This window comes from Pinus tabuliformis, chromosome X, assembly GCF_031772625.1.
Source record: "Pinus tabuliformis cultivar Carrire ecotype Pingquan chromosome X, CPIR1, whole genome shotgun sequence".
Taxonomy (NCBI): Eukaryota; Viridiplantae; Streptophyta; class Pinopsida; order Pinales; family Pinaceae; genus Pinus; species Pinus tabuliformis.
Window position 1 is genome coordinate 1,580,545,605 of NC_142308.1, and position 24,772 is coordinate 1,580,570,376.

Genomic DNA, 24,772 nt, shown 5'->3' on the forward strand with positions numbered 1-24,772 from the left:
TTTTATTTAGTTGATCTAAACTAGAAGATTATAAAAAAAATTCCTTTCATCCCTCCTTTTTAATGTACAAAGAGGAGTGCTTGATTTTTACTCAAAAAGATGGGGTGTTGATGTATATATATATGGATGCTCAGGTTTTTATATTAAAAATTTTCTCCAATGCTTGATTTGTAGTCAAAGAGATGCGGTGATAATGTATCTAGATATGGGTGTTGAGTTTTTTATATTGAAATTTTCTCTTTGTTTCAATTAGAATTAGAAGGGTTTTTCTTTTTGTTTTCCTCATAATAAACTATTGTTCTCAATTGAAATTGGATCATTTGTATTAATGTTTCTTTTCAATGTAAGTTTGAGGTGCAAGTTACTTATTTTATTTTTAGACTATGATATTTAACACATAGTGACATATGCTTAATAAACTAAAGTTAGGAAGGTTTAATAACTTGCTTAGTTTTTTTATGGTTTTGGTGTAGCTTGTTTGTAGAGAGACTAGAGATTTGTCCACTAGGCAATAACATTCTCTTGCATCTTTGAAATCTTATTTATTGGTTCTATGTGCTTGCATTACCATATTTTCTTAAATGGTATTTGAAATAGTTATTCAAGAAAATTTCTAAACATTTCAGCTTTTCATTCAGCAAAGAATTAATGCTTTTCAATTTCTTCTAGATGCAATGCAAGAAATTGGGTTGAAGAAATGGGACTTTAGTGAATCACGTGTGGCAAAAAAGGCAAAGGAACCCCAACCACCATTACATGGAATGTTTGGAAAGACATACATTGGGAGATTCGCAGACATCAAAGATCCATTAGAAGAGGAAAATGAGCAAAAGGAAGCAGAAAATATTGTGGAAGAAGACAATGATGAAACCCTAGAGGACGAAGAGTTTGGATTACGTGACATTGTTGATTAAATTTAAGTTATGCTTGGAAATAAAGCTTTGCAATGTTTTGACTTTGACATTTTATGAGAAGAATAAACACTCAATTAAGGTTGTTATGCGTTCAATATTTCTAAGATGTGATTTTCGCATTAATTTTTAAGTTAATCATTATTTTTTGAAAAAAAAGTGATTATTATTATTTTTTTGACATGAAATTCATAAAAAAGAAACTATTATTTAACCATTTTTAGTTAAAATTTTCGTATAAAAATTGTGATTTTGACATGTCAATTCTAGCAAAAAATTATCAAAACGTGTAGTTTTTTAGTTATATTTATGTTAAAAATGGTTATTTTTATGTCCATTGTTAAAAAATATTGTTTTTTAGAAACAATTATTTCATGTGGATTGAAAAATTAATTAAGGATGTATAAATATGTAGAATATCAAAAATTGAAAATGTGAGATGGGATTTGAACTATTGGGAAGCGGAGCTACGATGGAGGGCGGAGGGTTCGATCCTAAAACCCTAGGCTGAGGGCCTAGGCGACGCAGACAACCCATCTCACGTCACGGAGGTACGGGCTGGACTGATGGCAGACCCTCCGAGGTTAGGCGTATTCGAGGTACCCTAGCAAGAGACAGATGGGCGGACCACCTTTTGTTTTTTCCTCGGTTAGGTTTTGGGGTTTTTCGCTGGCGGTTTGTGTTGGCAGTCTACTCTGTGGGTTCATCTCTGCAAAAAACGTTCTAAGGCGGTTTTGGAACAGCTTAATCCAAACTCCAAAACGTGACTTGTCCCCAGGCGGTTTCAGGAGCGTTTTTTCAGGTAACGGGTTTTTCTGTGAGGTGTCAGTTTTACCACAGTCTAGTTACCATGGTGAATCATAATGAGGCGGTGGATCTAGACCCAGCCCCAGAAGACATTCTTTCGGTCTGGGGTAAGGAGGTCACCGAACAAAACATTGACAAGTTCTTCGGGCAAGTGGGAAATTTCGCATCGGCCACCTTTTCAGTAGGAGGACCATGGAGCAACAATCCACCTAAGGGTTTGCTGGAGGAGAGTCTGAATTTGTCTGGTGCGTTTGGCAAAAGCGGCGGGTGCATAGGAGAGTCAGGAGTACGAGCGGAGGAAAGTATACCGAAAGAGAAAAGCCTCCTCGATGGTAAGGTTCTCTCCCCCTCGAAGGCTTTCAGCCCGTCTGGTGGTCTAGAAGACATCATAAATTTCAATTCCAGTCAAGGTTTATGGAGATCTGTAGGGGGCTTCCAAATTTCGGATAAAGAAGCTAGGGATAGAAGCAGTCATTTGGCTGTAAACAGGCACCTTTTCTCAAAAGACCTGATTCATGCCGGCCCGGGTGAAAAGGGGGTTCTCTCTGATCTTGGTAAGGTTTCTAATCAGGGGAAGGATGTCCAAACCCTTGTCCCTGAAAGGGCGGAAGAAAAGGGAAGTCAGATTGCAGGCAAGAAAGGAACCTCAGTAGGAGTATCGAGCCCTATCCCTTCAGGAAAGGATGCAAACCCCCCTGCGGAAAATGTGAATGGAGCTCAAAGAGTACCAGACATTTCAGTTTTGGACAGAGAAGAGGAACCGGATTGGGAAAGGGCTGGGGAAAAGTGTAAGAAGGCGAAGCCCTTAAAAAAGAAAAGGATAGCAGGAAATTTGTTATTGGGAATGGACGTTCAAGTAGAGGACGCTTTGGAAGTGGCGGAGTGCACGCTTGTGGGTCGAGCAAGGGGGCGGTATGTCTCTGGCAAGTTCTTACAGCTTTGGGCGGAGAGTCAATGGAAGGAGACCTCGGCAAAGTCCTTCAAAATGGCTACACTGGTTAAAGGGTGGTTTATGATCAGATTCTACAGCAAGGAAGCCATGGAATGGGCCGAAGGGAGAAATTGGGCGCTTGGGAACCGCCCAGTCTTTTTCAAAAGGTGGTTACCTCTCTTCGACGCGTCCAAGGAGAAGGTTGAGGAATTCCCCGTCTGGGTAAGGGCACCTGATCTACCCCCGTTCCTCTGGGTTGATTCCGTTTTTACTTCTATTGGGAACCTTCTGGGTACGTTTTTGGAAGCGGACAAGTCCTTTCTTCACACCCACGAAAGAGCAGTGGCCAGGATTTTAGTGCGATTAAATCCAAATGAAGGACTAGCGGAATCGATAAACTTGCAGTATAGGGATTATGTCTTTGAACAGTTGCTGGATTATGAACTATTACCCTTTAGGTGTCACAGATGCCACGAGTATGGGCATTTGGCAAGGGATTGCCCCTTGGGGAGGCGCAGAAGGAGGTCTCAGAAATCAGATGAGCAGTGGGATGGAAGCACAAGGAAAGATATGAAATCGGCGGAGAAGCAAAGCTCAGAGGTCAAGCCTATGGAAGGGATCCAAACTCAGGATGAAGAAGCCCTACCCCAGGCTGGAGGGGATCTGGTTCATGCAACGGAAGATCCGAGCGGCGCTGAAAAGACTCCTGTCCGAAATACTAATGCCACGGCTAGTGAACCGCCCGGTATGCAGTCAGACCCATTAAACTCTATTTGCAGTTCTGATTCTAAAATTGTCTTCCCGTCTATGGGGTCTCCTTTGATTACTAAATGCATGGATGATTATGTAAACATTGAAAATATTACTGCCGCTATCCCCTCCATCGATCTGAACTGTGGAGTTGTTTCCCTTGAAAATCCGGTCTCAGGTGTATCCCCCCCTGCTCGCCCCTATAACCTTAGATCTCTCAGCAAAAAGCCTGATATCTTCCCCGATTCGGTGGAGCCGGTGGGTGGATTGGGACCTTCATCGTCTAAAAGTTCTAATAAAAAGGGTAGAGGTAGGAAGACAAACCTGTCCAAAGCTCAAGTCAAAGCCAAACTTGATGTGGCCGATGGCAAGAAAATGCTGATTCCTGGGGCGCTTAGAGCAGCAAAACCCCCTGAAGCTGTTATAAAATGATCTGCTTGTCATGGAATTGCAGGGGTTTAACCAGTAAACCCAAAAAACTGGCTTTGAAGGAATTAATCTCGCGCTATAATCCGGATTTTGTCTTTCTCCAAGAAACTTTAGGCAGGGGTGTTGACATTGAATCAGCCCTCAGATCTTCCTTCCCGGGGTGGGCTTTCGTAGCCCTTGATGCAGAGGGTCACTCGGGTGGTCTTGCTATCGGATGCAGGGAGGGCAAATTGAAAATTTTAAACCATTGGGGTATGCCCAATGTGCTGGGTATGGAGGTTATTTCCCCTGATTTCGATTTCCCTTTTTTGATCGTCAATGTTTATGGGCCTTGTCAGGCAAGGGCTGCCTTCTGGAACGCACTCCTGTCTAAAGAACTGCTAAAAGGGAAAAATTTGATAATAGGAGGAGATCTTCGGGCAAGTGGGAAATTTCGCATCGGCCACCTTTTCAGTAGGAGGACCATGGAGCAACAATCCACCAAAGGGTTTGCTGGAGGAGAGTCTGAACCTGTCTGGTGCGTTCGACAATAGCGGCGGGCGCAAAGGAGAGTCAGGAGTACGAGCGGAGGAAAGTATACCGAAAGAGAAAGGCCTCCACGATGGTAAGTTTCTTTCCCCCTCGAAGGTTTTCAGCCCGTCTGGTGGTCTGGAAGACATCATTAATTTCAATTCCAGTCAAGGTTTATGGAGATCTGTAGGGGGATTCCAAATTTTGGATAAAGAAGCTAGGGATAGAAGCAGTCATTTGGCTGTAAACAGGCACCTTTTATCAAAAGACCTGATTCATGCCGGTCCGGGTGAAAAGGGGGTTCTCTCTGATCTTGGTAAGGTTTCTAATCAGGGGAAGGATGTCCAAACCCTTGTCCCTGAAAGGGCGGAAGAAAAGGGTAGTCAGCTTGCAGGCAAGAATGGGACCCCAGTAGGAGTAACGAGCCATATCCCTTCAGGAACGGATGAAAACCCCCCTGCGGAAAATGCGAATGGAGCTCAAAGAGTACCAGATATTTCAGTTTTGGACAGAGAAGAGGAACCGGATTGGGAAAGGGCTGGGGAAAAGCGTAAGAAGGCGAAGCTCTTAAAAAAGAAAAGGATAGCAGGAAATTTGTTATTGGGAATGGACGTTCAAGTAGAGGACGCTTTGGAAGTGGCGGAGTGCACGCTTGTGGGTCGAGCAAGGGGGCGGTTTGTCTCTGGCAAGTTCTTACAGCTTTGGGCGGAGAGTCAATGGAAGGAGACCCCGGCAAAGTCCTTCAAAACGGCTACACTGGTCAAAGGGTGGTTCATGATCAGATTCGACAACAAGGAAGCCATGGAATGGGTCGAAGGGAGAAATTGGGCGTTTGGGAACCGCCCAGTCTTTTTCAAAAGGTGGTCCCCTCTCTTCGACGCGTCCAAGGAGAAGGTTGAGGAATTCCCCGTCTGGGTAAGGGCACCTGGTCTACCCCCGTTCCTCTGGGTTGATTCCGTTTTTACTTCTATTGGGAATCTTCTGGGTACGTTTTTGGAAGCGGACAAGTCCTTTCTTCACACCCACGAAAGAGCAGTGGCCAGGATTTTAGTGCGATTAAATCCAAATGAAGGACTAGCAGAATCGATAAACTTGCAGTATAGGGATTATGTCTTTGAACAATTGCTGGATTATGAGCTATTACCCTTTAGGTGTCACATATACCACGAGTATGGGCATTTGGCAAGGGATTGCCCCTTGGGGAGGCGCAGAAGGAGGTCTCAGAAATCAGATGAGCAGTGGGAGGGAAGCATGAGGAAAGATATGAAATCGGCGGAGAAGCAAAGCTCAGAGGTCAAGCCTATGGAAGGGATCCAAACTCAGGATGAAGAAGCCCTACCCCAGGCTGGAGGGGATCCGGTTCATGCAACGGAAGATCCGAGCGGCGCTGAAAAGACTCCTGTCCGAAATATTGATGCCACGGCTAGTGAACCGCCCGGTATGCAGTCAGACCCATTAAACTCTGTTTGCATTTCTGATTCTAAAATTGTCTTCTCGTCTATGGGGTCTCCTTTGATTACTAAATGCATGGATGATTCTGTAAACATTGAAAATATTACTGCCGCTATCCCCTCCATCGATCTGAACTGTGAAGTTGTTTCCCTTGAAAATCCGGTCTCGGGTGTATCCCCCCCTGCTCGCCCCTATAACCTTAGATCTCTCAGCAAAAAGCCTGATATCTTCCCCGATTCGGTGGAGCCGGTGGGTGGTTTGGGACCTTCATCGTCTAAAAGTTCTATTAAAAAGGGTAGAGGTAGGAAGACAAACCTGTCCAAAGCTCAAGTCAAAGCCAAACTTGATGTGGCCGATGGCAAGCAAATGCTGATTCCTGGGGCGCTTAGAGCAGCAAAACCCCCTGAAGCTGTTATAAAATTATTTGCTTGTCATGGAATTGCAGGGGTTTAACCAGTAAACCCAAAAAACTGGCTTTGAAGGATTTAATCTTGCGCTATAATCCAGATTTTGTCTTTCTCCAAGAAACTTTAGGCAGGGTTGTTGACATTGAATCAACCCTCAGATCTTCCTTCCCGGGGTGGGCTTTCGTAGCCCTTGATGCAGAGGGTCACTCGGGTGGGCTTGCTATCGGATGCAGGGAGGGCAGACTGAAAATTCTAAACCATTGGGGTATGCCAAATGTGCTGGGTTTGGAGGTTTTCTCCCCTGATTTCGATTTCCCTTTTTTGATCGTCAATGTTTACGGGCCATGTCAGGCAAGGGCTGCCTTCTGGAATGCACTCCTGTCAAAAGAACTGCTAAAAGGGAAAAATTTGATATTAGGAGGAGATCTAAATTTTTCCTTAGGGAATGCGGAGGCATGGGGCCCCTCAGCCAGAGAAGACCCCCTAACAGACTTTTTTGCTAATGCACTCCTATCCCATAAGCTGATAGATGTTAACATTATAAAAGCAAAACCTACGTGGAGGAACAGGAGAACAGGGGAGGAGAGAATAGCAAAAAGGTTGGATCGCTTTCTAATCAGTGATTTGATGGCTACCAATATTCCAATGTTCAGGCAATGGGTGGGTGAAGGGGGAAATTCTGATCACTTCCCCATTCTTTTAGAACTTTCCAAGCCTCCCCCAAAACCTGCTGCTCCTTTCAAATTTAATGCTTCATGGCTGCAAGAAGATTCTTTTAACCAGCTTTTCAGAAATATTTGGAGACATCCGGGTAGAAACTCTTTGGAAAATAAAGGGGCTCTCTTTATGGATAATCTAAAAAGACTAAAGAAAGCAACTTTGGAATGGGCCTCAGACAGAAGGAAAAAGAAAAATGAGGAATTGGCCAAAATTGATGCAGAACTTCGAGCTCTAGAAGAACCTGAGGCAGATGCTTATGCTACCCAGGAGTCAAAAGAAAGGATTGTGGCCCTTGAGAAATCTAGAGCAAAGATTTTACTGGACAAAGAGGAAGAATGGAGACTTAAGAGCAGGGCGATTTGGCTGAGAGCAGGGGATGAAAACACAAAATTTTTTCACAACTATGCAAAAGGCCGGAAAAATGCAAATACAATTTGGAAGCTAAAGGATCCTGAAGGCAGAGAAGCCTCGTCTTTTGAGGCTTTGTCAAATATGGGGAAGAATCATTTTCAATCTTTGTTCTCAGACCCAGGAGGGGTTTCTTTAGCTGAAATTATCAAAACAGCTCAAGCTTTCCCCCGCTTTGTGGAGGGGGAGGAAGCTGAAAACCTTTTTAGAGAAGTGACAAAAGAGGAAGTAGAAAGTATAGTTAAATCCATGGCAAAAGACAAAAGTCCGGGACCGGATGGCTGGACTATTGAACTCTTTACCCACTTTTTTGATCTGATTGGGGATGAACTAACGGAAGTGGTGGAGGAATCAAGGAGGAAAGGAGAGGTTCATACCCCTTTTAATGCTACTTTCATTGCTCTTATCCCCAAAAAAGAAGATCCGGAATCTTTCGAGGATTTCAGGCCAATTTCACTGTGCAACTGCATCTATAAAATTATTGCAAAAACCATTGCGGTCCGCCTGAAACCGATTCTTTCTAATTGCATCTCTCCTGAACAATTTGGCTTTTTAGACGGTCGTCAAATTCACGAAGCTATAGGGGTGGCACAGGAAACCATACACAGTATCAGAAAATCAAACAAGAAGGGGGTTGTGTTAAAAATCGACCTGTCTAAAGTCTATGACAGAATTAGCTGGATTTATCTCAGGATGCTACTGACTCATCTGGGCTTCAAGGTGGATTTCATAAGCTGGATCATGGGGTGTATTTCAAGTGCAAGCTTTGCAGTTTTAATAAACGAGGCTGCTTCCCAATTCTTCAGAGGTCAAAGGGGGCTGAGGCAAGGATGTCCTCTTTCTCCCTTGCTCTTCCTCCTAGCCGCAGATTGACTCAGCAGATTGATATCAAATGCCAAGAGAACAGGTTTGATAAAAGGTTTGGAAGTTGTTGTAAATTTGTTCATTACTCATCTCCTATTTGTAGATGATATTTTATTATTTACAAATGGGAGTTTAAATGAAATTAAAGAACTTAAAAGTATGCTTGACCTGTTCTTGAAAGCTACAGGGCTACAAATAAACTCAAGGAAGTCCCAGCTAATATTGGAGGGTTTCAACAGACAGGAGGAGCTCCTGATTACTTCTTATCTGCCTTTTGAGTCCTGTAATATGGAAACTCCGTTCAAATACCTTGGTTTTTGGTTGAAACCATTCTCGTATAAAAAGCAGGACTGGAACTGGCTGGTGGCCAAAATTGAACAAAAAATCTCCCATTGGAGCTTCAAGTGGCTATCTCGGGCAGGCAGACTAACTCTGGTGAATTCTGTTCTTCAGGCCATGCCTGTGTTCTGGGCAGCCCTGACATGGATCCCAAAAGGTATTCTCCACAAGATTAAACAACTATGCAGCAGATTCCTTTGGTCAGGGTCAAAGGAGGATTCAGTTCTTCCTTGGGTGGCATGGGACAAAATCGCAAGGCCAAAAGACTGGGGTGGATGGGGCATAAAAAACCTCTATGATTTCAGCACTTCCCTGGCAGCAAAATCTGGATGGCGAATAATCAATTCCGAGAATTTATGGACCAGAGTAGTAAAACGCAAATATATTGATCCCATGCCTTTAGAAGATTGGATAAGAAATCCAAACAAAAAAGGCAGGCATTTTTCTGTGATTTGGAAAGCCACGACAGAGGCTTTTAAGGTTATAGAACAGGGTCTGGCTTGGCAGGTAGGAAATGGTGAAAATGTGAGGATTGGAAGAGACCCCTGGGTGGGATGTAACGAATCCTACGCTCTATCCCCTGACCTGATTGCTCACTTGGATTCGAAGGGGATATCTGGTCTAAATCAGATTGCAAATTTGGGTCAGTCAACCATTTGGGGCCAAGCATGGAAATCAGAAGAAGATTTGGGAATTGACCCCATGTGGAGAAATGAGTGGCGGATGTTTCTTCAGGAGCTAAAGAGGTCAAATGTTAGAATACAGGACAGGCCTGACCAATTGGTTTGGGCACATGCTGAATCTGGATCCTACTCCCCAAAGGCTGGGTACACTTACTTAATGAAGAGAAAAGGGTGGGATCTTCCAGAATGGTGGGTAAAACCTTTGCTCAAGCTGAAATGCCCAAAAAAAGCAAGATTATTCTTTTGGTGTGTGTTAAGAAAGAAAATTCCTACCTGGGATATTCTACAATCCAGATTCAAACAGGGCCCAGGTAGATGCCCCTTATGCTTTTCAGACTCAGAATCCATTCCTCATTTGTTCATTGCTTGTCCTTTTGCAAGGAAAGTATGGGAAGAGATGAAAAAATTACTAGGTAAAAATGTGAGATGGGAGGGGGAATCATTTCTTTCAGCATGGGAATACTGGTGGAACCACTACTCAGAGAGGAACTTGAGGAACCTTCCCCCCATTATTTGTTGGGGTATCTGGATAGCAAGAAACAGAAGCATCTTCAGAGAAAAACTCACTCCGGCAGAAGTGATTGCTATCCAAAGCTCAGCCATACTGTCTAGTATTCCGGAACCTGAAGAATCTAGGAAACCTCCTCCCAGAAAAGAGGAACGAATCAGAGATGGGATCCCATGGGCCTACTTCGACGGGGCAGCTCAGAACAACAATACTGGCGCTGGGATCATCATCCATTTAAGTTCTTCTCACTCTCTAAAAGCCTCTGTGGGACTAGGACCCGGAACAAACAACTTCGCCGAACTATCTGCCCTCAAACTTCTTTTATGTTGGCTCATAAACAGAAATATCTTCACAGTTCAGATCTTTGGGGATTCATTGAATGTAATAAATTGGGTCAATGGAAAATATAGATGCCAAAATTATATGCTGAGGCCGCTCCTGGAAGAAATTCAAAATTTAAAACACCAATTTAATGTATTCTCTATTGATCATATTTACAGGGACAGAAATGAAGATGCAGACAAGCTTTCTAAAGAAGGTCTGCAGCAAGCTGTGGACGCGTGGAGAATAATTGAACAGATGCATGATCAGATCCGTGTGTCGGATCTCCCTCCATACACATAAATTTTTAAAATATCAGCTGGTTTCAGTTTCTTTTTGACAGTCTATCTATATCCGGAATCAGAGCTTATGTAAATATTGCTGTTTATTTTTCTGTTGTGGACTACTTCTTAGGATCAAACAATTGAAATACATGGTGGTATCCCGTGGGTTGTTTTCCTCTGTATAGGAGACCCACGGATTTTTGATTTGGACAGGTAAACTTTTTGTCAAAGTTGTCTATGATAGGCAACGATCCAGCGCTGCTAGCAGGCGAGAAAATGGTTTCTTTTGTTTTCATATGACAGTTTGGTGATACACAGAGGAGTCTGTTTCTCTCTCTTTTGGGACTGATGTAGGTCTCAATATCACTGATGTTTCTGGAATGTTAACTCATATGCTTGTAACTTTTTTATTTCTTATAAAAAAGTTCGCTTTTTTTCCTCGGAAAAAAGAATATCAAAAATTCAAAATATCGACCTTCTAATTTAAAAATGCAAAACAATAAAAACCTCACTACAAAAAAAAAAATTAAAATAAAAAAACAAGAAAATATGAAGAAAACGACCACTTCAAAAATTATCAAATTTACAAAATAATTATTTACATTTCATACATTAGAAAATTTAAAGCCAAAAAATAGGTCTTTTAAAAAAAGGGTTTGATGCAGAATACCCACTTTTTCAAATCAGCATGAAAATCACTACCATTCTAAAACATAATGTACATAAAAAAATTAAAGTGCAAAAAACTATGCTCTAAAAAATACATGTGTGTTCTGCATCACCCCTTTTCAAAATCAGGTCACTTTTTTGCTATCTCTACGAAACGGGTAACAGTATCAGTTCTCGTTTCAAAGTTTACATTGTTTTGTTTAGTTCATAAGAAACAAGATATAGAATGACATACATAACACATAAAGCAAATTCACAATTACAGAGAAAAGCACTATACCAAGACAAATTGCCACATGGATCCCAAAGAGTGCTGCAAATCCTGGTCTCAATTCCTTAGTCAAAATGAAATTATGAGTGTGCAATCAAGTTCTTTTATTTCTCAAGAGTCCAACCATGCTAATGACTGAAAAACAACATAATATAGACAAACATAGTTCATCGTTGCCTCTAGGGGTCGAGCTCACATGTTTAGGAGCTGATCCAACTGATTCTAAACTGAGAACTAGAAAATAGGCAACATAACAACATGCCTCTAGAAACAAGGGAACTGATTCATTCAGTTTCAAACAACCTTTAAACTGATGAATCTACCTCTACAAGTGAAAATTTAACATATTTACATCATGATCCATCAATGTTCATCAAATTACATCACAAATTTGCCATTAGGAAAGTGAAAAAGTGAAACTAGCCAAAACTGGGCGAAAAATAGAGCAAAACTTGGTCAAACTGGCAATTTTTCCTCTATGCGCCACGCCTGATTCTCTATGCATCGCGCCTGTTTGGACCCACTTTTGGAGGCCTTCCCGGTGTCCAAATGAGCTCCAGGTGTGCTTTTTGGAAAGGTCTACCTATCTACTTTCCAACCCAAGTGGAATTTTTCAATTTGGCCTCCATTTTCCCCTCCAAAAGTCCATTCTCCCAACACTACTTCCTATGTGTCAAAATAGGGGCAGTGAGGTCATTTTTTGAGTGTTTTTGACCTTTTTGAGGGCTCAAAACCTGCCCAAATTTCTTGGCCATAGGTAGGCAAGCATAATTTTTCATGCCAAATCCAAAAATGTTGAGTTTTTGTGATTTGGAGGCTCCTAGCAAAAGCGAGCGCCATGTGGCACGGCGCGTAGGGCAGAAAATCCTGTTTTTGTGCCAAAAAATTTCCAAAATGCAAAAATTGCTCGAAATTTTTTGGAATTTGGGCTGAGTCTTCTCTATCAAGAGCTATGTTGGGCCAAGGAAGCCTCGGCCAATATCTGAAGTTGATCATGCTCCTTTTTCCTATTTGATGCCTCTTTCAATTTTGCTTTCAAATTCTTGATTCTCGCCTTGCAAACTTTGTTCCTCACCATGTAATGAACAGCCATGTGTCTCAACAATTTTTTCTCCTTATTGGCCTTTTCTAGCTTCCTCTCCAAGTGGATATTGGCTCTTTCAAGCCATGACTCCCTATCGGCATTAATCTCCTGCTCAAGTGAAGTGAACTCCACCCTCCTCCTTTGGGCAGCTTGGCGATTCTCCCGAATGTTTTGCAACTCCATAATCACCTGCTGGTCCTCCAGCTACTTATTCCTTTGTTCCAGGTACTGTATTGTCCATTGGGCTCTATCCAAGTTGATAGACAAGGCATCAATGTCCGCCTGCTGCTCCTGAATTATTTCTCTAAGATTGGTGCTTTGTGGGCCCATATCAGCATCATCACCCTCAATGAGAATGAAATCAGTCTCCCGCTCACCTGATGGTCCTTCCTCCTATAGTGGCCTCTTGCCTCGGTCCTGAACCTATTGTGCTGATGACGGAAGCGAGGCCCCTTCCACCCCAGGTGGAGATAACACTCGCTTGGCTGCTGCAAACAACCGTCTAGTGCCCTTCTGATAGGTGATGAACACCGGCACACTAGCGGTCTATGTCTCATGGCCCTCATGCTGATAAGAAGGTCCACCTGTCTCATGCAAAGCCTCTGAAGGTCCCTGTTGAGCTCTGAAAAACTCACGAGAGATGAAATCCTCCCAAGTGATGCCCTGTAAGCCAAGCTGATGAACGACCACAATTTTGATGAGAGCAAAATGGTAAATACTGTTGAACTGCTGTTGAGGAGTCTTGTGCTGCACTAGGGTGGTCATCTTCTCTATGTTTCGGCACATGAAGTAAGGGATGTTCATCATCCGTACCCGGGTAAAATGCATCAGCAGCCTGATATGATAAGCATATAAACGGGAGAACCGGCCCTCACAGCTGAAATACTTCATGATCAGTTTCATTAAAGGAGCATATTCATCTTTGAGGTACCGAAAAGGAAACACTCTCTTGAGCTGTCTCAAAAAGCCAGGCTTGATGTATGGTTCATAATGTTGCCGATCAATTTTCTGCCTCTTGTTCCATTGCTCTCCAATGTTGGGAATACCGGTTGCTAGTGAAATGGATTCTGGTGTTAATGTGAAAGTGACACCAACTAGAGTGGCTTGATCACCATGTAAATGCAGTACAAACAAACGAGCCAACTCATGATGAAACTGAATGCTAGCAACCTTCTCACAAAATTCATAACATGACTGACATTGGAAACAAGAGATGGCAAGAGGGCAGGCCTATAATTCAACAAGAGTGGTTGGTTCTTCTCTAATATGTTTGCGACCTCTATGAGGCCTCCTGGGTGCATGTCCCTCTGTAGGTGAGTCACTTTCGGTTTCCTCTTCATAATCATATGAAGGATCAGATGCCATGTCTACTGGTAGATAAACTGTCTTGGATAAGTAGGTGCTGATGTGTTAAACTGTCTTGAACTATCTTTGATGATGTGTTTGACCTCTGCCACCAAGGGAAAACAGTAAAATGAGGGACTGTGGAGGGGGAATTTAGGGAAATAGGGAATTAGGGAATGATTTAGGAGGGGCTAGGGTTTGGGAGTTTGTTTTTGGGATTTTGGGAAATGGGAATTGGGGTATGGGATTAGTGAATTAGGGGTATGTGAATTTGGGGAATAGGGAAAGCAAGGAAAATATGAAATAAGGGAGTGATGAGGTGAAGGGATACTTGGTAGCAAAACAACCAATACAAAACCCTAGCAACAATCTCCCTTGAAAATTTTGAAGAGATAGGGTTTGTTTTCCTTTAAACATTCACCATGCAACAAACACCATCAAACAACCATGAAATTTGGACGAAGAGCAATGACAAAGGGTCAACCTACTTGGACAAGTGACAATCCATGCGTTTTGGGCGATTGGAGCAAGTTTTGGCAGTTTTCGGGCTCTTTGGCTGTGTGCGCCGTGCATCCAACCCAATGCGCCACGCCCAACGTATGCGTCGTGCCCGTGTCATTTTGCACTAAGAAATGCGGCCCAATGCGCCACGCCTGGTATGTGCGCCACGCCTCCTGCCCAGTGTGCCGCGCCCAGCGACTTGGAGCGATTTTCACCCAAATTTCTCACTTGCTCACCACAACAACTTTGCTTTGCTTTCTCTTTGCTCTTGGAGTGCAAATGAGCTTTAAACATTTGGAGACATGATTTATACATGAAGCTTTTAAATTTTAATTTTGCAAAACCCACTTTCATAATGTTTTGAAAATGACTTTATTTTCAAACTCTGTTTTTTGGACTTTTTCACTTCTTTTGAGCTTTGTGATGAACTAAATGACCTGAGCTTTGCTTGTTTTGCAGGTGTTGGAACTACTGGGGCTAAGGAAAGAAACCAGGGTTGCAGATGGAGTGATATACAATGAAGAAAACAAAATTTCATGATTTTTGTACAATAAAGGCAAAATACTTTGTTTTTTCCTCAAAACAGAGTTTTGAGGAAAAACACATTTTCGAACACTTGGTGATGAAATTTATTGATGCTGGAACCTCCTCATGGCCTGCTGGTTGTTATTGGACACTTTGAAACATTTTTTGACAAAACCCTAATGAAACCCTAGACCTAATTGACAATGAAACCCTAAAAGACATTTGCAATCTTTTAGACAAAAAGAAGACTGTATATGCTTTTTAATGAACAAACATGAGCCAGCAGGTAAATGACATGAGGGAAACTGTAGGAAAGCCACTATCGTCAGATGATCCATGCGCCTAATGGAATGCAACTGACTGGGCGGGACACCTAATATGAAATGCAACAAGAGGATTTGATCTCTGACGGAGGGATGAAGATACCGACACTAACAGGTTCCACCACCATTCTTTAGCGATATTTCCAACTCTCTGATTAGGGAATAGGCTCTTCCATTATTATTCAAACTAATAACAATGAATAAAAACATTTAAAAATATAGGAAAAACAAAGAATTATGAAAAAAAAATGTTAAGTTGATAAATAGATACAATCACTTAATAAGAAGGATTCATTATTATTATTATTTTAAACATGAGTAAGGATTATATTAAATTTTCACCTGATTGTATCAAATACATGGGGAATTCATTACATTGCATTAGTTTTAGAGGATCCTTTACTAAGGAACTGACTGTCAAATAAAAAAAACCACCAAGAGAAAAGACTATGATATATGGCCTACATACATATATCTGACAAAATTGAGATAATAGAAGGACAAATTCACAAAAAGATCCCATTAAATAAGAAAGAAGACAACTTCCTCTGCGAGCCTATTCAAGTCAAATTTTAGGTTACCAAAGACCGGGCTTGAAGCAGAGCTAGCAGTTTCATAGTCCCCTGTGGCTTGACCATTTAACTTTAGATCATCTAGCTATATTTGAATAACGTCCAACTCATTGTCCTGGCGGGAGAGTTTGAAGTTCTTTGGTAATGAAAATGAGGAAATTGGGTTGTTGATGAATTTTCCATTTAAATCTAAATTTTCCACTTACAGGGCCTCCAGATTCTTATTATAGGCATTACAAGATTTGAAACTTTTAGAGGTGGTAGAACTGCTAAGATTGGTAGACATGGTTGACGAAGAAATGGGGAGGGTTCATGAGGCAATAAAAGCAAATCTCAAGTTATATAGGCAGAGGATGACATAGGGGATTTGCGAGACGCCAACGGGCATTAGGGCCTCCAGGGAAGAAAGTGAAACACTAGAGGGTAAGTGAATAATTAAGACAAATTTGTCATTCGAGCTCAAGAAGGTCGAACACTGGGAGGTGAGATTGATGAATGGGACACAAGAGGGGCCTGAAATTAAGTAGCAGAAACCACCTTCAACCACATAATGGGGAGTAGAGGAACTGATAGCCCAAAACAACACATATGGTCGGAGGAGGTTTCAGAGTAGCACAAATTGACAGAGGATATCCAAAGGAGAGTAATTCACCATAATAAGAAGAAAGGGCCAGAAAAAACCAAGCATAGGCACTGAAGACAAACCTCAAGGAGATGCCCAAAACAGTTGAAATCCAAGCAGCAAAGGCTGCCTTGAGCTTTGGCACTGCTGACGTTCTTCTAAGGATGGGTCCCCGAGAGCAAATTCCTCCAATTGACTAGGCTGTAAGGGTGGGGGAGCCAGTTCCTCATCCCAGTGATGTTGAGGATGTTATCAATCATAGGGGGTTCATTACAGAGCCTCTTATGTAACATCCTCCTCCCACATCTACCCAAGCAACCGTCCAACCGAGGTAAACATGCTACAAGAGGCCACTATGATATGATTCGACCTCCTAGGCAACCTTAAGGAAATGGAATTGACAAAACATCACACACAGTTATCCAACATCATCAACAAAACCCTCAGAAGAGAAGTCAACCACTCAGACAACCTATCCCTCGGTCCTACTGATGTTTTGGACCTCTTAGGCCATAATCACTCTCATGTTATGGGAAAGGGAGCGACCAAAAACTCAAAGTTGCTCTCATAGGCATGCCTGCCAGTGATTGTGGACCAAAATTATCAGTTTTGTGCCAATAATCCCGAGATTTAAGCCACTTTTTCAGGCCCAAAGCCCAGGCCACTACCCAGAATGGAATGAATTCTTAGAATCAGGAAAATTATAGGGAAACAATGATGCAAAAGCAATGAGATGATCAAGACCTTAGCTAGACCCCTACTAGCCATGACATGCATTTCATCAAACATGTCGTGAACATGTAACCTATAGGTGTAAATAACATAATTAAGTGTAGGGATCTCATACTTATATGAAAATCACTATGAATCATTGATTCCTCATGTCATTTACTGCATATTCATTTTTTAGGTCATAGACACATTATCCATTCACATACAAGTAAAAACATGTTGAGAGCCATACATAATTGTTGTCATAAAATATACATATAGCCAACATAATAGGGACATAAATATTAATAAAATCATAGCCATATACACCACATATAATCCATCGTAATACTGATAGAAATACAAAGAGATATCACCTTTCATTAATGATGCAAAATCTAAACCCAGGATGGGACTTCCACATTCCACCCGACCATAGAATGGTTGAGCCAAATCTCTCTTCAGCTATTCACCCCATGCCATATTCCAAGCATGAATGTGGGATCTCATAGAACACATCAATCAAAACTCATCCAGGGCTTCTAGAGACCATCCACCTCAACCCATCAAACAGTGATTCCACCTCACGGTTGGACATCACAAAATCAACATTAGATCGGTTTTTATCCCAGCCTTCCAGAGCTCTAAAGTGTTTGTTCCAACCCGAATCCCAGGATTAGTAACTCAACCCAAAACTTTTACCGAGCTTGTTTGTCCAACCAAGTCTACGGGACTAGTAACTCAACCCACGAAGGGCTCTAGAGCTTTGTCCAACCTAGGTTACGGGACTAGTAACTCAACCCAAGTTATTCTAGGGCTCAAAGCGTTTGTCCAACCAAGGCTACAAGACTAATAACTCAACCCAAGTCGTTACAGGGCTCTTGAGCATTTGTCCAACAAGGCTTATAGGAACTAATAGCTCAACCCAAGCTAAGGAAACATGAGAACCAACCAGAAACAAAGCAAATAAACCCACAACACCGTGGCTATCCAGAAAATGACAAGGCTAGGCAAATCCACTGTCAATCAAGGCAATTCTCCATGCCAGTGACAGATCATGATCAAGAACCCACATCCATGTGCCATGCATGCCAAAAATAACGAGGAAAACATACATGCAACTCGATACCTGCAAGCAAAACCCGTTGTAGCTGCTGATACCAATGCCCTCTTGCACTTTCCTACTCTTCCTTTGCCTTCTTGCTCCAAAACTCCAAGTATGCCACACCCTCCAAGAGTGCTCCAAGAAAACTCTAAGTATCCAAGAGTATGAGAGAGAGAGAGAGAGAATAATGAGAGAGCTCCAAAACTGAATTGATCAAGTCTTGCCCATTGATCCTCAGAAGCCTTTTTATTAATGAGGCCTCTATTTTCTTCATTTTCCATTATTTTCCTTCATTTTCCTCCTCACATGCAACCTGTGACCTTTCACCTTCCTTTTCTCCTAATTTCCATTATTTTCATAAATAAAATACCAATTAATGCTTCATGCCTTTCCAAAACCTTAGCCATTGCCTTTGCCAATTTCCTTAGCCATAATAAACTGAATCAACAACCACTAGGATGTTTCCCCCACCATTTAGCTTGGAATACATGTCCTATCACCATGGCCTTATATATTTTTACAAGGGATTTTCACTAGGGCTGTTACATATTGGTGCCCAGACTTGCAGATGCCATGATAATATTAAAGGGGAAGAGCCTAGAATTTGAATGGAGGTGGGAGGAAGAGATCCCTAGAGGAGAATTTGCCTAGACAAAGTTGTGAGGGGGGCCCAAACTAGGCCTAGAATTTAAGATCAAAATGGAAGCCCTCATACACAATGCCAATTGAATTACCATTAAAACACAACATGCTCTAGCTCGCCAGATTCATCACTCTACAAGGCGGTGGAGCAGTATGAGGCAAGCTCTTTTTTACAAGGTGAGGAGGAGCGTGGGGAGTTAATATAGCTTCCCATGCATGGACTAGTAGCACAGTGTGTGTCGCGATGCTGATTAGCTTGGCCCATAAAACTTTCATTCTTATGTTTGCATTAACCCTTGGTGTGTCAGCGAGGGGGCGTCATAGGGATGAATGTGTGGAGTGGAATACATACACTAGGGAGTTATGTAATAATATGCCAATCTTTGAGACTATTGATTTCCCTTTGACCCACTTCTAGGAGGTAGGCTAGATTGGCTTGACGATCTACCTTTGAATTTTGGCTTCTGAGGATATGGAAGAGAGACTTTGAGGGTAGGAGGTCCAAAGCACAATTTATTCTTTTGAGGAGGAGTTTGAGGAGATTCTCCTTTGGATAGGAACCATTGATCATGTGTTGTATAGTAATCATATAGTCACCCATGATTATTAGCTTTGAAATTCCCAATAGACCCAATAAAAGTCCATACATTTCTGCTTGATTTTTGGTTTTCCTACCCTATCCCTAAGAGTATTTGGCAACAAATTTTCCTTCAGGATTAGATATAATCCCTCCCCCTCCTACCACCCCTATGATTCATTATTATTTTTATGTTGTGTTTAAATTTAGACTAATTTTAATGTTGAATGGAAAAACGATTTACCCAGTAAAACAATTAATGAATGGGTGCACTCTTAAAGTGTACAACATTTTGTGAATGGGTACTCTTTAAGCACTCCTTAGGGTTTCAAATTCCTTTGCTGGTCCCACCTACCTAACCCTCAACTACAATAACAATTGTTGAAGTTGACCTTATGTCATGGAAATAACACCTACCTAACCCTCAACTACAATAACAATTGTTGAAATCAACCTTATGTCATGGAAATAACAAACCCACGGAATTGCGAATTCCTTTAATTTAAGAAGAAATCTACCTTCTGTCATGGAAATAACAAACCCAGAGAATTGCAAATTCCTTTAATTTAAGAAAAAATGAAAAAGAAAAAAGCTAACCATTTTAACAATTTTAATGTGATTAATCAACAAATTTTTAATGTGATTAATATATTAATTTTTTTATTATAAATATTTAATAATAATAAAATTACATTCTTAAATATTAAAATGAATTTATTGTTGGAGATTTCTAGAAGATAACTATGTAATGAATACATTTGAAATGGTTACTCTATCCATCATCACGTCTAATAATAAATGGAGTAACTATCAAAAACTTAGACAGATAAAAAAATTATTACAAATTCTCTCAATAAATCTCCAACAATAAACCACATCGCCCAAAATTCTCCTATATAATTTCTATGGAAAAACTTTACTTAAAAAAATAAATTCATTACACAATTCTTTAAATAAATCCCCCATCATATAAATAACTGTAAAAACCTCCAAATTTAACATTCTAACCACACTAACAAAATTACAAAATGAGAAATATAAAATTACGATTTTAACATTCTTAATCAATTTCCAAAAAGTAGGCTATAAAAAGGCTATTAAGATATAACTACCTTCGTTATGAATACCCCAAAAATAAAAATAACGTGGCAAGTCACACGGTTGACACGTGTCAATGATCCGAGGGCTAACAGATTCCGGTTGTGCCGGAAACACGGGCTGCCGTTTTGTGCTCCCATCTTAGATCTGTTCTTCTCCTTACATTTCGTTGTCAATTGTCAAGAAGGGCAGGAGCAGTGGTGGGAAGAATATTGCAGGTTTGAGTCTTGGCCACTGCTTGAGCTCTTTTTTATCTTCGTTAACCGTATGCCTTGGTCTTCTTCGTTGATCGAACTCGGCATTTTTCTCTTTCTGGATTTAGTCGTAGCAATAGATCTGTGCAACTTGCGCGAACTGGAGCTCGATTTCCTGAGATCTGACGGGAGCCCATACGGGAAAAGCGGGTTGATCTGTAAAATTTCGCTGCCCCACGGGGAGGTGTAACCCTAGCCCTAGTTCTGGCGCTGAGAATGTCGTCCTCTGCACAGCTTCGGCTGATGTCTGACTTGAAGGCTATTAGGGACGAGCCTCCGGAGGTACAGTTTTTCTGTTAACTGCCGTCGCATTTCCTCTTTGTGATGATCTTTCTTCTAATTTTGGATATATGTATGCATTTTTAAGATTTTCCATTGTGTTTGAAACAGTGTGTTTGTTTTCATGCTTTTTTGGGAACTGGGTGTTTTTTTTGTATGGTATTCTCTGGATTGTTCTTTGTCTTTGTGGTATTCCGTGAATTGGGTATTTTCTTTTATTGTTTTCTGTGAATTTTGTGTTTCTTTTTATTGTGCTGCCACGAGTTTTCGTTTTTAAGGTATCTTGTGTCAAACTTCGAGCAGTTTTGGTCACGAGTTTTCGTTTTTAAGATATCTTGTGTTAAACTTCGAGCGGTTTTGGTCACTTAGGGTTGTAGTGCAAGTCCTCACTCCGAAGAGAATCTCTTTGTATGGAGCGCTACCATCTTTGGTCCTGATGAGACCCCCTGGGAAGGTAATATATTATTATCATTTCCGCAATAACTCTCGACTCATATGGCGTTTTGGGTACCTATTAATTAGCTTAATCACCTAAAAAAGAATCGATGTCTGGATTTGTATTTGATGTCTGAATTTTCGATTTTTTGCGCAGGTGGGATTTTTGGGTTGAGGTTAATTTTTGGGGAAAATTATCCTGAGAAGCCGCCTAGAGTGCGATTTACCTCAGATATCTTCCATCCTAATGGTAAGTGTCAGCGTTTTAGAATTGCAGATCTAAACTTCCATGTTAATGATTTAGATTTCTGTGATAAGGTAAGCAACTCGAATTTCCTGATTCAATATATACGAATTGATTGCCGCATTGAAGTGTACTTCTTATGGGATTTAGTTAATTACAAAACGAATTTTCTGGGGAGTAGAATATAATCTCTGGCGTACATTTCCAAGCAAAACACTACCAATAGAGCACGATTTTTTGTGTATGGATTGGTTATCTGAATTTCAAAGTGAAATGTATTTTTTTTTGGTATTTAAATGCAATAGATGTTGCATTGAGGTTAAGGTTAGTCAATTTTGTGGCATGGATTCGTAAGTAAATGATGGGAATGGTTAAAGGTTAAACTGTGAGCCGTGTTATTGAGGCATGTTCATCTAGGAGGCATAAAAAGAATGTACTTCGGTTTTTTTCCTATATATATATTTTTGAGTTATTTGAATTAAGTGAAATTCATTGATTGTGAGATTTAAATACAATTGGTGGGCGCATAAATAGGATTAGAGTTCATCCGCCTTTTGGGTGTAAATGTTCATTCACGTGATCTACCGAAGTTGTTGCAGAATTGGGATTCAGTTTAAGCGATTTTGGAACCTTTTGGCTGTAAATGTTAATTCACGTGATCTACCTAAGTTGTTGCAGAATTGGGATTCAGTTCAATCGATTTTGGAACTTTTTTGACATGAAGCTTATATTTCGCTAGTAATTTGAAATGTTAAGTGAGTTACATCTGCTCTTTGAGTTCAGAAAAGCACAGTATCAAAGTAAATTTAATTAGAGATTTTTCTTGAGCATTGTTTTATAACTTTATCAGTATTTTCATTGAAACTGATATTCTGTGTTATGCCAAAGTGGACTAAATTCATTATGTATGGTTCTGCACTCAAGGGTTTTTCTTTTTCTTTGCAGTTTTTAAGTGTTCTGTCGAAAGTTTTGTTATGTTCTTTTAGGATATTTCTTTGATGTCATGAACTTACATATTTGGTAAATTTGAAACTATGTCGATCGGTCTTGTTTAGTATATCATGATGGAACTCTGTGCATGGACATCATCCAGGATGCTTGGTCACCTTGCCATAACGTTTGTACAATATTGGCATCAATTCAGGTGAGACGTTTAACATCGTTTAGATTCTTCTCTGCTTACTATTAGCTTATTTATTGATGATTTTTGAACGTTCATCTTACAGTCTCTGCTCACGGATCCAAATCCCGCCAGCCCAGCAAATCCTGAAGCCGCCCAAGTATATCAGAATGATAATCAGGCCTACAATAGGTACTTCTATGATTTTGAACAGTTGCCATGTATTTTATTCTTAAATCCCTATATTTTGAGGATTCATGATCCGGTTATTTTGTAAAGTGGTATTCTTTTCATGATCGTTAAGAAGATTTTCTTTAAAGGTGTATAAATGTTTACATCAGTTTGTTCTATTTTGATCTGGGTTATAGGAGAGTGCGACGATGTGCCCGCAAATCTATTGAATCTTCCTGAAGGTGATTGAGGATTTAACGGCCAGATGCATGCATGCCGCATATAGGCTGAATGCCGTTGTTCTTCTGATAAGCAATTGAGGTGAACAATGAGAAGGTCTATTAAACCTTCTGATTGGGTATAGTTGTTGTTACAAGAGTAACAGAACTCAGCTGTTACTGCATCTGTAGGAACTCAAGTTTCTCACATGCTTGTCTTTTTCAGTGTTCGGAATTCAAAAATCCTTTGGAAAATATAGCTAGTTTTATTGTCTTCTTAAATCTTCTGTCCGGGTATCTGCCTTGTTGCGTGGTAAAAGTTTGTGTTTTTTTTTAATTAATTTCTTCCATGTTCTAAGTTTCTCCGCAATATGTCATGAAAAGATTGATTTCAACTCTATGAGAAGATTTCATCTCTGAGAATTCTAGGAGGTGCTTGTGAGTGAGAAGTAATGAATAACTAATTGTATAGTCCTATGCTTCTGAAAGATCCCGCTTCAATGCGGCTGCTTATTTTCATAAAACATCGTATATTGCATTCAGTCACATATAAAGAGGCAATAAAGTTTATGAATGTCAGAAGTAAGTGGTGTTAGGTCTGGACATCTTTTTAACAGAAAAAGTTGATTTAGCCAGACTAGATAAAGTTGGTTTAGCCAGACTAGATTAATTCTTCAAATTAATCATAAACTTTGCATCAAAACAAGAAAACTCACTCCAGCTCATGATGTATAATTAATTTGGCCTTGAAAACAGGCCCATGTGAGGATGACTCGAGTCACACAGAGCTCATTATTTGCTTATTTAGGTCTGGACATCTTTTTAACAGATAAAGTTGATTTAGCCAGACTAGATAAATTGTCCTTTCATAATAAAGATATTCTTCAAATTAATCATAAACTTTGCCTTCAAAATAAGCAAACCCACTCCAGCTCATGATGTATAATTAATTTGGCCTTGAAAACCGGCCCATGTGAGGATGACTCGAGTCACACAGAGCTCATTATTTGCATATTTTTGTTTGGACAATTATTTGTTGAAATTTGATGTGATTTGGCTATTAAAGTATGAAATAAGGTTTATATCCTACTGCTTGCAGGGTCCAGAGTCCATTATTTCGTGATAAGTTTGGATAATTATTCATTGAAATTTGATAAGATGTGGCAAATAAGGTTCTTCATATTCCTCTGGTTGTTACTCCATTATTTGCTTATTTGTTTGGATAATTGTTCATTTAAATTTGAAACTTAGATATGATATATGGCAAATAAGTATTGTTCTACTTGGTTTTCAGATAAAGGCATTTGTTATGGTTGTTTCTCTCATCGTCAGAATTTCTTTAAATGGTTAATGATTTCATCTTCAGGATGTCTTATTCCTGGAACAAACTTTAATGCACGTCTTCACAGTGCAGTCATCAACTAGCACGCACGTGTTTATAATTCTGTTGTGCTTGCAAAAAAAAGGGTTGTGTTTGCAAAAATAGAGAAATATCACTTCAACCCTCGGCTCTTTTCAAAATTGAATAGGCAGCAAAGAAGACAGTTAGTCTTGCTGTAATTGCCATTGTCACTCCATTCTTTCAATCTTAGTCATTATTGCTTACAATTTTAACAAACAATAAGCCTTCGGTACAGGAAAAATGGCACATTAAGTGTGACTCTTAGTTTTGGGTTTGGCAGT

The 24,772-nt window shown here is 40.5% G+C and overlaps 1 protein-coding gene across 2 annotated transcripts; it reads left to right on the forward strand.

The window, feature by feature from the left end:
• The first annotated feature begins 20,462 nt into the window (after positions 1-20,462).
• LOC149146056 (ubiquitin-conjugating enzyme E2 2-like) lies at positions 20,463-23,371 on the forward strand. Of its 2 annotated transcripts, XM_089447975.1 has the most exons (7): positions 20,463-20,586; positions 20,691-20,904; positions 21,271-21,355; positions 21,494-21,586; positions 22,636-22,724; positions 22,807-22,892; positions 23,069-23,371. In XM_089447975.1, the coding sequence occupies exons 2-7, from the start codon at positions 20,839-20,841 to the stop codon at positions 23,109-23,111; spliced, it is 462 nt and encodes a 153-aa protein (XP_089304101.1). In that variant the 5' UTR covers positions 20,463-20,586; positions 20,691-20,838; the 3' UTR covers positions 23,112-23,371. The 2 variants fall into 2 exon arrangements, with proteins under 2 accessions (XP_089304101.1, XP_089304099.1); XM_089447973.1 differs by having other exon boundaries at positions 20,530-20,904.
• Positions 23,372-24,772: the final 1,401 nt, after the last annotated feature.